Consider the following 14013-nt stretch of genomic DNA (forward strand, 5'->3'; position numbering starts at 1 on the left):
CAGTTTACACATCCTTCTGTTTGACACGGACGCATTCACATGTTTAAGGTGGAGACGCATCAGCCTCCGTCTTCCATGAGCTTTTCAGAAACGCCAATCAGATTAGATTTGTGCCGCATTATTTAATGGTGAATGGGACTGTTCTAACACTCTGCTCGCTTCACCGCTCGGCAGCTCGTCTGCACCGACTCCTCTGACATCTGGGAGCTCAGACAGATAGTGTCTTCCATCGCACAGCAGAACAATCACACGCATGTTTTCACCACTTATTTGCATCTTCTAAAAGATCAGATGCAGCTTGTAATCCTCCAGCTTTCCCCCCCGAAGGAATAAAATCTGCCAGTGTGGCATCTCATGATTAAAGATGTTTCCATTCGCTGCCTCGTCCAGAGGTGAATGTGATTACAAGTTGTAATCCGCGAGCGGCGGAGTGAGCTGAACAGACGCACGGCAGCTCGTGATGCCTGCGTTAATACTTTTTATTGCATTGTAGTTGGGCCTTGTTTGCTTTGTGGACGGCAAAGCTTTTTGGCTCCTCCGTTGTCCCGTCCTGCCAGTTTGGATGAAGACAGGAGAGGTTTCCATTTTCATGTTCGCAGCGGGGGTCCTCTGATGTGCAGCTTCCTCTGAAAGGGAACAATAAATTGGCTCCTTGTTCACTTTTCAATACGACTGGAGGCTCTCCACTCGCTAATTAGGCTAATTTTTAAGTTGCTATTATGCAAATCTCTTGGACATAAACTACACAAGAATTTTTTTTTTTTGTTTTCATCAAATGCCAAATGCGTGCAGGAATTTATAGAAATGCAGAATTAAGGGGTGGAAATGACTTTAGTTTTTCAAGTCTTGAGGGAGTAACTGGCTTAGAGCTTAAATCTTTTCAAGGAGATTTGAATTTGAAAGCAATTTTGTGAATCTTGAAAAGCTGGACATCTTATTTATTCACCCTTTAAGCCTGATCTCCACGCAGGGTCGGAGTAAAAAGTCCCAGCAGCTTTTCCACCATATTGAGCGTTGAGACTCAATAAGAGACAAACTGTTGGCATTTGTCTGCAGAGTAATCCTGATTTCAGTAATGCCACATATTAAGGAGGTCCTGTGGGTATTGTGAGGAAATGAAAAGTTGATTTCTTGCCTTCAGATTCTCCTTCTGTCACAACTTATGGTGATAAAACATCTAAAGGATCTGGGGTAAAGTGAGAAAACTCTGTGTGTGCTCTTTCTGCAGGTAGCAGTGCAGAGGCCAGTGAGCAGATCGGTGAGGAGGTGGCTCCTGCCCCCGTCTCGGCCCCCGCAGAGGCTCTGCAGCCGGCCGTGTCCAAGGAGCACAAACCGGGCAAGAAAAACGGCGGCAAACCCGGCGACGAGTCGGAAAGCGACTTCGAGTCGGACCCTCCGTCTCCAAAAAGCAGCGAGGATGAGGAGCAGGAAGAGGACGAAGCCTTGAACAGCGAGCACGGCGAGGACACGGAGCCGGAGAACTTGGGACAGAGGCCTCTGTTGATGGACTCTGAGGAGGAGGAGGACGAAGACAAACACAGCTCTGATTCAGACTACGACCCGAGCAGGGTGAAGGTCCGCTCAAAGAAAGCAGCGGGTGGTAAAGGAGCGGCTTCTGCTCCTTCCACGAGTCCCCGAGGAGATCCCGGCACGCCTCCCATGGCCTCCCCCGTAGACGTGTTCGGTGCCGTTCCCTTCCTCGGGGGAGCCTCGCCCGTCGGGCCCTCGGAGAGCACCGACATTTTTGCCAAAGCGCCTTTCAGGCAGGTCAGCCAGGAGCAGCCGGCTGCTGACGAGTTGGATGTTTTCACCAAAGCGCCGTTCAGCCGGAACCTCTCAAAGTCGGGCAAGAGCAGCAGTGACGTCCACATGGGTCAAACGCCGCCAATGTCCCCCGAGGGCTTCGACATCTTTGGCTTTTCTCCCTTCGAGCCGGGCCCCACCGAGCCGCCTCCCACCACCTCCAGGAGCGCGGAGGACATTTTCCGCTCGTCCTTTGAGGAATCGGCGAGTCCTCAGCAGCAGAGGCTGAAGCAGCGGAGCCTCCAGAAGCTTTCGTCCCGCCAGAGGAAGTCCAAGCAGGAGGCGGCGGCGGGCGGCAGCAACGGCAAGCGGCACCACGGCACCCCGACCGGAGGACGCAAGGGCAGCAAGACCTCCTACCGCACACCGGAGAGGGTCCGCAGGCACAAGAAGGTGGGCCGCAGAGACTCGCAGAGCAGCAACGAGTTCTTAAGCACCTCCGACTCAAAAGAGAACATCAGCGTGGACATGACCCCGGCTGAAGGAAAGGACAAAGGAGCGTCTCTGCCAGCGGATGAAGCTCTTTTAGACCCGTTCGGGGCCAAACCCTTCCACCCTCAGGATGGCAGCCGCCACGGCCAGTACCGAGGCCTCGATGGCAGTAAGAGTGACCTGACCGCAGCCAACGGGAGGTCCTGGAGCGGCTCGCTCCACAGCGGCCTCGGGGAGAGCAACATCATGGATGATTTTGGGGCAGTGCCCTTCACAGAAATGGTTATCCACAGTGGACCTCAGCAGCAGCCGGCGCCCTCGCAGCCGGGGGACCTCGACCCTTTCGGAGCGGCACCTTTCCCCTCAAAGCAGTAACCAGTTGCAGTTAATTAACCCCCCCCCCCCTCGAGTTCTTTTTGGTTTGGGATCATTTTTAACCAGTCACGGAACCACGAGCTAACAATATTTTAACTCTGCTTTTTTTTTAAGAACATTCAATTAGTTTGAGTAGGCAAAGAAAAGGACGAAGCTACATCCTGTGGAGCTGAAGTTTGCTGAAAAGCCTTTTTTTCTGCTGCATTCTGACGCTTTTAGGGACGAAAACCGGGACAAATGGAAGATCCACTCAGATCGTACTGTGATTTTAAGCTTGCAAAAAGCTCTTTATATTCTGCCTTGTGAAAGTTTTCAGCACCACGAAGCCTTACCTGAGCTGGGCTCCGCCTTGCTTCACAGTACCTCGGAAATGACAGCGCTCTGCTCTCCTGCGTCGTCTGAAATCATTTGGGAGTCGTTTTTAACCACTTTGTTTTATCTCTATTAGACTTTTCTCTATGCATACTTCCTCTGTAGTCCTTCCACAGCCAAATGTGGGAGATTGTGTTGAATTACAGATGGAAAACGATGAGGGATCGAATTTTTATTGTACTTTCCTAAAAAGTTGGAGCTTTTCATTTTTTGGTCAGCTTTGAATTTAGGCTTTTAACTGTTCTCTTATTTTTTTTCCTAGCAGAAAACTTCTGTGTAAGTACTGTTAATTTTTTTTTTTTTTTTTTATGAAGTTATCACTCGACATTCTGTTAGAAGGGAGAAATAAAAACAAAGCTGCATTGGATGACTAGGACTCGTGATGCCTACAGATGCCAATTCCTCAGAAATGTAAGTGCAGCTCATTTTCAGAATCCTGAAAACTTTTGTGCACAAATCCCATAAAAGGACCAAAGCGTGTCGTTCCCCGTCTGCGCACCCAGAACCACTGAAGATGAGCAGTTTGCCTTTGGTATCAATGAAGGGGCAAAGACAGAAAGCAGGCTTTTCTTTGATCCAGTGCCTCATGGTCTCAACTCCTTAAAGTGATACGATGCATCAATTTAATGCCTTACAAGAGACCAAGAAAACCAAACTGTAGCAGAAAGTTTCAGCGATTTACTTTAAAAGTGATGGATACTTTAACTTTCATGGGAAATACGGATTATTTACCAGGATCAGTCGGTGAGTTTGGTCTTTTTCTGGGATTTGTTGAGGTGATAAACATCAAACATTGTGTAAAAAAAAAAAGGATTTTCCTCAGCAGACCGAGGGAAACTGGAGGGAAATAACCGTTTTGTGTGATGTGGTGTTCAGGTCGTCCGTCTTCACAAAGACCCTTTTAGAGTAAATTCTTGAACTTGTTCTGGTGCTCCACATCAGCAGCTTTTAGCACTTGAATTCCCAGACAAAAACGGTTTGAAGTAAACCAGTTTCCAGCAGCAGATCCGATGCGACGCTCCGTCTCCATGGTAACAGGGTACACTGTATTCATCGTGCTATACTGGTGCTGCATGCAATAAAGGTGGAGTTCGGGAGGTATTTAAAACAGTCCACATTCATTTTATTCAGCAGTTTGATCGCTCACTTATGAAAGATACAAAATGCTTACATACAGATGATGTCCGTAAGAAAAACACATTTTTAAAGGCTCCACTGAGCAGGTTTGGGAAGAATAATTTAAAACGGAGCAAATAAATAGGAGCTTTTTTTTCTTTTCTTTGCCTCCTACAACTTAAATAATCACATAGAAAACAACTGGCATTCATTCCAAAAAGAGTGAATTTAACTGGAGGTGACTAAAATAAAAAGACAAACACACATTAAGACTCACAATAATGGAACATAAGACAACAGAAATGTTTCTGTAGAAATAAGTTGGCTACAGTAAGGACAAGCTGTTCTGCATGTTTTATCATCACATTATTTAAAAAAAGTTCTCAAAGTTTCTTTTATCCCAATACCGATGTGATGGATGTAGAATAAAGTCAAAAGTTCTGAACAACAGTCTAACTTTAACATTGCACATCACCCGAAATGAGCAACAACAAAAACGCATTGTGGGTTATTAGCTCTGAAAACACTTAGTTTACCCTCTGATTCTCCTGCCCGCCCAGGCAAAGAGAGGAGCTCCCAAAAAACTAAGTCTCATGTACGATGGAACCATGGCAACAACGGGAGCAAAAGCAAAGTGATGCCGAGTTTACAAAAGTATAGAGAATGCATGTTTCAAACCACGTTTATAGTAATTACTGTGAAGTACAAAACAGGATGGAGTTAATTCTACTGATAAAAAATGACCTTTCAGTGTTGGTGCTCGTGTCCTTCAGCACATCAGTTTAACAGTGAAGTTTGGAGCTGGGACACAGTTTAAATGACGTCTCAGCAGCAGCCTCTGCAGCCCGAGCTGCTCACCGAAGAAGGTCGTCAGATTTCCTTTAAAACAGAAGTTTAAGCCGTCCGAACTCTGAGCGTTTTCCCGTCTTAAACATCCTGTGCAGCTCAGAGACGCCAGCGTGACAGAACACGGACCAAAGCCGATCCGTTCTGGAGTGTCGGGTACAAACGCAGCAAAACCAATTTAAAAAAAAACCTGCAGAAATGGGAGAAACCGTTCCTCAACTCTTTGGTTTTTCATTTCTAAACATCGTTTGTGTTCATGGAGAAATATGTCAGTCCCAAAGAGAGACCACAAACTGATTAGAAATGTAGAAACAAACCAATTTGGGTGGAATATAGTTCAGCTACTTCCACTATTTATAAGAGACTGGTGACATTTGACTTTCCCTTTCAAAGACTGTTGGGAGCCGAAAGGCCGACAAAACAAAGCGGTCTTAAAAAATGTTTGCTCTGAGTTCGGACAGAATTTAGAAAGCTACATGGTTTCTTTTACAGGCACTTACAGAAAATGAACAAAGAAATGCCGAGCAGAGCAGGAAACCCAGATACTAAACACTTTATAAAGTGGAAGAAGGTGAAGTTTCCTCGGCTGCCAGACTTCAGTGTTTGGTTAGCGAGATAAAAACGTGACGGCAAACCTACGATGACTCGGAGTTCCTGTCCTGTCTTAGAAACACTCATTTGATCCGGGGCCGAGTCTGGCCTGCAGCGCTTCTGAAGGTCTCCTCATCAGAGTCTCGCAGGTGGGAACGACGAAGCCCTTCCACCGCTGCAGCCGGCCTACAGAGGGAGAGAACTGGTTACTGGAGAGAATTTAATCCTATAATGAGCTCTGGGAGAGATTCCTTTCACTTAAACAATCCAAATCTGCACAAAACATGACTGCACTATGAAAAATGTACAGGTCAGACTCTGAAATCACAGTTTTTGGTTCTAGTTGTATCAACATTTTGCATTAGAAGACTTTTGATGCATGAATCTTTGCAGAATGACTGGGCGGGTCTATCAGATAAGCTCCTCTTGTATGTGCACACCTTAAAGGGATAGTTCGCCTCTTTTGACATGAAGCTGTATGACATCCCATATTAGCAATATCATTTATTAAATTTAACTTAGTTCCAGCCTCGTTTTGGCGTTGACAAAGGTAGTCCGGCTAGTTTGCTGGGGCTTAAAAAATAAAGCGTTTTGCTTTGCATCACAAAATCGTTCATCCAGAAAAAGTCAGACCTCACAATCGCTTGGCCCTATTTTCTCTCCCTTCATATCACTGCCTGCTGTGTAAACTGCAGACCGAAGTGCAGACCGAGCAGCAAACACTGTAACAGGTGCGGCTGTCGGCAGGTGGCTGCACGCAGTAATATGAAGGGAGAGAAAATAGCGCCAAGAAATTGTGAGGTCTGACTTTTTCTGGATGATCGATTTTGTGATGCAAATGTATTATTCTTTTGAACGCATATTGTTTTGAGAAGCAAAACGTTTTATTATTTAAACCCCAGCCAACTAGCCGGACTACCTTCGTCAACGCCAAAACGAGGCTGGAACTCGGCTCACAGGACGCAGCAGGGGGTAAGAAAATGTTCATAAATGATATTACTAATATGGGATGTTATACAGCTTCATGTCAAAAGAGGTGAACTATCCCTTTAATGTTAAAGCCAACGCAATAGAATGGAGTCCTAGTATAACCCAAACGGAGCTTCTTACTGCTCGCAGTCAGAGGTGAGGGCCCGTCGTGCTGAGCGGCGCACTAGGCGTGTTGGGCGGTGTCGGGACAGGGCTGGCTGTGTCTGTACGCCATGATGAAGCCCGACGACTGGTGCCACCAGTAAAACATCAGCACCAGCAACATGTGCCACACCTGGTGGCTGGAGCCCAGGTAGTTCAGCTGGCCTGATGGAGAAGAGAAAGTTTTCGATTCAAATCTTCCAACAATTCTCAGCTGTGTTTTATGGATAACTTCAACGAGTAAATACGAGTGGTTTCACCTGGGAAGTAGCGTTCAGGAACTTTTGAAACGTAGAAAATGAGAGCCAATGCTGCGAGGAAGTACATCCCCAGGATCCGAGGGATGAAAGCCTTGAGAGAAAAAAGTAATAAAGAATTCTTCTGCTACAGTGAGGACAAAACCGATCAGCAATGACCGACTTTAGCGTCAAACATTCATACATTTGGAAAGAAAAGCTGTGACGGCGCAGAGCGCGCTCACCTGGACGAGCTCGGAGGAGAAGCCCCCCGTGATGCAGATCCAGTGGACGGTGGGGATGAGGCCGTATCCGGCCACCGAGCAGAAGATGAGCGAGCGCAGCTGCTTCCACTGCTTGCTGAGGTAATGAGGGTGGATCTGAGCGAAGAAGATGGCCAGGATCATGGCCAGGACCGTCACCAGGTACACCTGCCGCCAGTACTGTAGCAACAGGAAGGTCCCAAGTCACATCTACACAGCAACACACACACACGCCTCACTTCTTTGAAAACGTTGAAGGTACAGAATCAGCTGGATGGATGAGCTTTGAAAGGTAAAGTGACACAAACCCCAGAGAGGAAGAGAGCAGGACGTAAACTCACATCCATACTGTCAAAGTCCAACTAAGCCTTTTCAGACTAATTTAAACTCACTCAAAGGAAGGTTTAAAATATAAACTCAGGCCTCAGTGGAAGAAGATGATCTCAGCTGTTAAATGCTCCACATTCTTATTTTTGTCATTGAAGCTTTTAGGGGGGGGGGGGGCTTGGAGCCTATTGCATCTCTTTTTAGAAGTTTTGTAAATCCAAAGTTTTTTTTTTTTCTTAATAGAAATACAATGTTCAATAAATGAAGCCACGAAATAGATATGCAAGTAAAAATGAAGGGAAGCTTTCTGGTCGAGAGGTTGAAAAACAAAGAAGTCCGATTTGTTTGCCTTCAGTCCTTCTGGCTGCGTGTCCTTTAAAAAGGCGAGAGCAGCTCTGCATGGGATGTATAAAATATATAAATGTTGCTCTCACAGATCTCCAGCAAGCCGTCCTCAGATCTGTACTTGATATTTAAACTTCTATAAGTAGCTGTGCAAAGTCTGGACAGCCTCGTCTCGTCCCTTCTGTCCGTTTGTGTGGATGTAGGCCTTCATCCAGTCACACGTCCGCATGTGAGGAGTCCTGCTGAATTTCACAGTGAATAAATTTGCACCCGGAAACAAGGCCCCGCTCTGCTTCAGCCAAATTTTTTAAGCTCTTCTCCTCACAGACTCCCATCTTCTCCAAAATCTGCATCTCTGAAACCCAGCAAAGAGACGAGAGTTTGACTGGCTAAAAATAAAAATCTGTTTTTCTTTAGGGACTTGGCTTTCCGCTGGAGTGGTGCCACCCAGAAGCAGAGACCCAGTCTCGGCATGGAGGGGGCGGGTGGGGGGCTTTGCCGAGACGGCTCCTGGACTTGTGAGCGTCATATGGTGGGGAACAGGAGTGACGGACCGCTCTGTGAACACAGCCATCTGGTCTGGACTGGAGCAGATTTCAGCTACGTTCTGGGGGCAAAATAACCCGGCGCTTCCAATATGCGGGGGAAAGCGAGCAGGACGGAGCTCAGCCAAACATTTCAGGAGTTAAAAAAAAAACATGGTGGTGGGCGGCTGGAATGACGAGCTGAAACTGGCTGGTGTCATCAGAGGCTGTCTTCCAAACGGCGAGTGAGGCGAAGGTGTTGTGTTGCTTATTCACTCGGAACAATGAGTCAATGAGCAGAGCCACACTGAGAGGGCCCACTTTATTCAATTACTGCTTCTCAGGCTGAGGCTGGTGAGCTGCAGCGTCTCCACGGAGACGAGAGAGCCGCAGAATAATGGATTCACATTTATACAAGATGGTTTTAAAAAAAAAATATGTTTACTGTGGACCAAGAACGCAGACGTTTTACATAAAGATACTCTCAGCAGGAGGTCCTCTGCTGCTTCCTGGAAATAAAATCTGGAGTTTACGCTGAAGCTAATTAACCGTAGTCGTGCTAAAAAAACAGAGTTTCAACTCAGGGCGAATCTATTCTGGCTGAATTTGAGTTTTTTTCTAACCATCCACGACTTCACACTGAGGGTCCGGTTAAATATTAATGTTTGCTGAAGGGTGTCGAGGATACAAAAACAAAAAGCAGACGATGTCGTCCCACAATTGCTTACAGTATCAACATCAAAGGGGACGCTTATTTTCAGGCAGCAACACTATTGGAGTTCATGTTCATACATGTGAAACCAGAGTTTTAGAGTGAGCAAGCATTTCTAAGTTTAACCTCTGTGGCTTTTCTCATTTTAACTGGCTCTGTATGAACTGGACAGTGTCTTTGAAGTTGTGATTGGGCGCTATATAGATCATATACGACAAAACAAATGTGACATTTGGGGACCATTTTTTGGGGGGGGGTTGAAAAGAAAATATGCATGTATTTCTCAAAACTATAAAAATAAGTTCTGACTGATCCAGGTATAAAAAGTTAAACTAAGTCCTGAGGGGACAAAGTAAAAGGGCAGAGTTAGGAAATTAGAAGCAGCTGTAGAGTGGAAATGTGTGAAAATGGGATTTAACCCAAACTTCTGCTGCTCTGAAAGAGACTAAAGACAAACAATCCCAAATAAACAGAGGGAATCTTATTTACATGTTCAAAGACTGATGTTGGGGTGCAGATCCAGAGTGAGACGTGGTGTTTATCCTCAATTAAAACACATGTTTTGTCTGAAAAGATCCCCAGTGAGTTACTACTCTGCTGCCAGATTTAATTCCTTATTGTGCCTCTCAGCAGCTGTAGTCAGTGTAATCCCAGGTTGTTTTACTTTATTCTTCCTGCACTTTTTTTATGTTCTTGGTGTTCTGTTTTGCTAATCTCTTTATTCCCATCCGACAGCAGACAGAACAAAAGCAGACAGGAAGTGGAGAAAGGGAAGTGGGACATGTAAATAAGGTCTCCAGCAGGAGTTAAAGCACATGAGCTACAGTTAACCCTTCAGCCGTCAGGCTGCTTCCGTGCTGCACTAAAGTCACACAAATATAACCTTCCTTGGATATTCTTGCCGTCGGGCAGCAGATTAACTCACATTGTTGCAGTAGAAGGTGTAGAAGACGCCGGGGACGTAGCAGCCCAGGATGCCGATAGAAACGCCGGCATAATCCAGCGCCATCCAGCGGCGGCTGGTCTTCTCCGAGCGATGGCAGCAGAACAGGTGGTAGCCCACCGAGCACAGCATGCACAGCTGAGGGTGGGACAGAGAGAATTACAGGGACACGCCAATGTCTTCATACAGATTTATCTTAGTTTGCTGAGAACTTTCAGCTGTGTTCCAAAGTCACTTAGTTTATTTCAAAATCACCACATGAGCTGGGACACCTAATGCCGAGTGTCCACGTTTTTCCTCCAACAGGGTGCAGTTCTGACCAAGTCTCAGCCAGATATGCTCATTAGCTCTGTTGCATTTCATTCAGATCATCATGATAACTTTACTTAGCAGCCAGGTGAATTATCACTGAATTGAACATTTCTTTACTATAATTTACACATAACATTGTTTTCTGTTGCTAATAAACGCTCCAGTGTAGAACGGGTGGCCGCCAAGTGGAGCTGTAACCGTGGCTCAACTCGATGTGTCACAGTACAAGCTGAACGTTTTCAGTGAGCTGTGCAGTCAACAGTCGCATAAGCAGGAGCTCTGCCTGCGCACTGCTGCCAGAAAAGAAAAAAAAAAAAAAGTGTGTGTGGGCGCACACGCAAACAAATCCCAGTCAGAAGTAAAGCAACAGAATTCACCAACGTTGGACCTCTACACGTCTAAATGAAATCTGTTACTGCAAAATAAATCCAATGATCTGTGACACGTGGGTTTGGCGTTGTACTTTTCCACTGTGACACAAGCTCATGATGAGACACAACCAGATAACTTACTCTATTCATACATCAATAATCGCATTAAAGTGGCCTAACAGCTTTATCAACTTTAGACATCACCTGACTGACAGGAGACCGTTACTGCGATGGCATGCCACTATACTGTATTCACCAAAAACACATGAGCCACAACATCAACGGCTTCATGAAATTTCAGCCCAATTATCTATAAAACACTTTTACTCAAACTGTAGTATAAAACCGCATCCTAACCAGTCTGTAATGACTTTCATGTTAAGAGTTTGACGAGAAAACTTGTACTTGGAAGCAAAAGATTCCGATGGAGTAGATGACATAATCCTCTCTGGAGGCGCCGACGGCTGGCAGCACCGAGGACATGTTGTACACCCCGAGACAGAAGAAGAGCAGGAAGCCCAACAGGTGACTCCAGGTGCTCACAGTCTCATTGGACAGGATGAAGAGGCTGCACAGACAATATACAAACGTTAAAATGAGCATTAAAAAACAAAAAAAACAACTTGAGTAACAAGCTACTCTACAGAATCCATTAGACTCTTAACACTGGCTTTATCAACGTTATATATATATATATATATATGAGAAACCCTGTCTGTGAGGTATAATCCTATAAGTAATCCTTATAAGTAATTAATAATAAAACTCAACAAAAAACAACAGAAGCTGCTGCAGTCATGGAGAAAAGGAAACATTTGGTTTGTTCGTATCTATTTCGATACAAATCTTTTGTGTGGTCTGAGAAGACAGAAATTATGTTTTAAAGTGGCTGTACATGAAAAATAACAGATAAACAGAAGCGCTAACAAGTGCCATGACTGATGATAATCTTAGCCTTGTTTATGCAGACCAGTAAAGATCTGACACGGGACCCGAGAGATGCATCTCTTCAGCTGATCCATCTACTGTTCACTGAAGCCTCATCAGAAATGGGCTCCATGGAAGGGTGGCTGTCAAAAAGCCGTTCTTAAGGAAGGGAAACAGGGAGAAAAGGCTGAGCTGTGCCAAAGGACACAAGAAGTGGGCTGAAAATCAGTGGCAGCAGGTCTGATGGAGGGATGAATCCTCCCCAGAGCCCGGAGCTCAACATTACTGAAGCAGTGTGGGATCATGTTGGCAGAGAACGGAACAAAAGGGCAGCCGACATCAAAAGAAGAGCTTTGGGATGTCCTTTAAGAAGCCTGGAGAACTATTCCTGAAGACTCCTTAAAGAAATTATGGAAAACTTGTCTGAGAGGGTTCAGGCTGTGTTGAGGATAAAGGAGCTCAGAGCAGATATTCACTTTAAAGCTCGTTAGAATAGGAAAAAATCTTGCAAAATTACTGCCATTATTTTTTCTTTATCTTGCAATTTATAAAAAAAAAAATACAATGTGCTTAAAGACTATGTAATTCTGAAAAAAAAAAATCTGCTTCCCACCTTTTGATGCACAACCTGGATGGCAGGTAGGCTCTGTATCCATCTGTGATGTAGGGGTTCTCCCTCAGAAACACTGGGATCTGTTCATAAGTGTACAGTCTGATTCCTCGGGGCACCAGAACGGGCCAGTACTGGTAACCTCCCAGCTCGATGTAGTGTGCAGTCTGAGCATTCTTCTGGGGTTTCTGGGGCATGGCTGAGCCAGGTGAGTCTGCTTTGATCTGAGCTGAAGCTGAACACATGAAAGCAGACACAGAACCACTTCAATCTCTGTCACAAATAACACAAACTGTTAAACAAATCGTGGCCAATACAAAACCTATTACTTTTGTCAGTAGCTTTTGTTTGAATGATCAGCCATGGTCCAGTGGAGGTGGCAAAGTGGCAAACTAATAGGAAATGTACCTTTCACCAAATGTATGTAAATTCAACAAAGCCAATCTCCCTCTGATAAAACTACAGATGCTAATGTGAGCTAACTGGCAGTACTTTGCGACTTTAAAGGTCCAGCCACAATGTAATCTCGTGTTAATTACATTAACGGTCTCCATTTTACCCGCTCCGTTCTGCTTGTAGGGATAAAACGTCAACTAGGTATATAATTATTACTACCTGTAGAAATATAATTAAATAGATTCAATTTCGAGTTCATGTTACACCATAGAGAGCGGAGGCGAAAACTGTAACGCAGATTGTTAAATCTTGTTCACAAAACATGCTTGCTTTGTACGTTTTCATGAGCCGAATATAACCAAAGCGCCTACAAAACTGTAAAATAGTTTCAAGCTCCATCTTTCCAAGCAAATTATGCTTTAGTTTAACAAAGCACTCTTAAAATGACAGAATTTTCAAAGCGGTCTGACGTCTGGTGGCTAATAAGAACGTTGGCTACAGGAGCCAAGTTAGCATGTAGCTTTGTTTAAAGATTTTATTTAAAAAAAAACTTACCTTTTAATTTGGTATACATATAGTCTGAGGCATTGTGCTGCTTATACGTACTACGCATTTGCAAATGTATTTTAACACTGATTTACAAAAACAACGTAATATTGATCAAGTTTCGGCTTCAACATCTTCAGCGTTACAACAGACGTCATCACGAACATAGGACCCCTGCAAAGTTGTCCAAGGACTGCCTGAGTTTAAATAAACAAACACACAAGTAAATAAATAGCTAAATACATAAATAAATACATTTTGGTACAGCTGCAAAATCAACAAATAATTGCTAAGTGCCTCTCTTGCTGAACTCACTCAACTATTAAAGAATTAGTGACAGAAGTGCAGTAGCACCCAGAGAGGTGGCTGTACACTTAATTGCTCTGGTTTTAGACAGTCCTGTCTGGCAAAAGATAAATATCTTTTTTTTAGACACAGTACGAGACCAAAAAACTAAACACTAAGGCCAAAAAAGTGGACCATATCAGTCCAGCTCTGAGGTCATTACACTTTACACTTTAAAGTCCATCAGAGGATAGACTTTAAAGTTCTGATGCTGGTCTATAAAGCCCTGAATGGTCTAGGACCAAAATACATCAGTGACCTCCTGACCCAGTATGAACCTTCCAGACCCCTCAGGTCATCTGGATCCGGTCTTCTATCAGTTCCCAGAGTCAGAACCAGACATGGAGAAGCTGCATTCAGCTTCTATGCTCCACATGTCTGGAACAAACTCCCAGAAAGCCTCAGATCAGCTGAAACACTCAGTGTGTTTAAGTCCAGGTTGAAGATACACCTATTTTCAGCTGCGTTTGAATAAAGCTCCAAATTTGAA

General features: G+C 44.7%; 2 protein-coding genes across 2 annotated transcripts in view; one reads left to right on the forward strand and one right to left on the reverse strand.

Annotated features, from left to right (window-relative positions):
* Positions 1-3349, forward strand: part of bmp2k (BMP2 inducible kinase) — a 51295-nt gene extending 47946 nt beyond the window's left edge. Inside the window, exon 16 of the mRNA XM_075467242.1 lies at positions 1233-3349. Within this exon, the coding sequence (XP_075323357.1) occupies positions 1233-2610 (1378 nt within the window). The 3' untranslated portion in view covers positions 2611-3349. The remainder of the gene's footprint in view (positions 1-1232) is intronic.
* Positions 3350-4081: 732 nt separating this feature from the next.
* Positions 4082-13341, reverse strand: paqr3a (progestin and adipoQ receptor family member IIIa). The gene is made up of 8 exons (XM_075467241.1): positions 13188-13341; positions 12240-12471; positions 11105-11267; positions 9999-10154; positions 7148-7345; positions 6927-7017; positions 6646-6831; positions 4082-5721 (listed from the first exon to the last, which is right to left on the reverse strand). Exons 1-7 carry the CDS (start codon positions 13243-13245, stop codon positions 6689-6691), a joined length of 1041 nt encoding a protein of 346 aa, XP_075323356.1. The 5' UTR covers positions 13246-13341; the 3' UTR covers positions 4082-5721; positions 6646-6688.
* Positions 13342-14013: the final 672 nt, after the last annotated feature.

Source organism: Odontesthes bonariensis, chromosome 6, assembly GCF_027942865.1.
Source record: "Odontesthes bonariensis isolate fOdoBon6 chromosome 6, fOdoBon6.hap1, whole genome shotgun sequence".
In the NCBI taxonomy this organism is placed as follows: Eukaryota; Metazoa; Chordata; class Actinopteri; order Atheriniformes; family Atherinopsidae; genus Odontesthes; species Odontesthes bonariensis.

Coding starts and splice junctions, on each gene's coding strand:
- paqr3a (XM_075467241.1), bottom strand. CDS start 13,245: ATGCGTAGTACGTATAAGCAGCACAATGCCTCAGACTATATGTATACC. Junction 11,268..12,239: donor TCCAGGTTGTGCATCAAAAG/GTGGGAAGCAGA, acceptor TTGTCTGTGCAG/CCTCTTCATCCTGTCCAATG. Junction 10,155..11,104: donor TCGGAATCTTTTGCTTCCAA/GTACAAGTTTTC, acceptor TCCCACCCTCAG/CTGTGCATGCTGTGCTCGGT.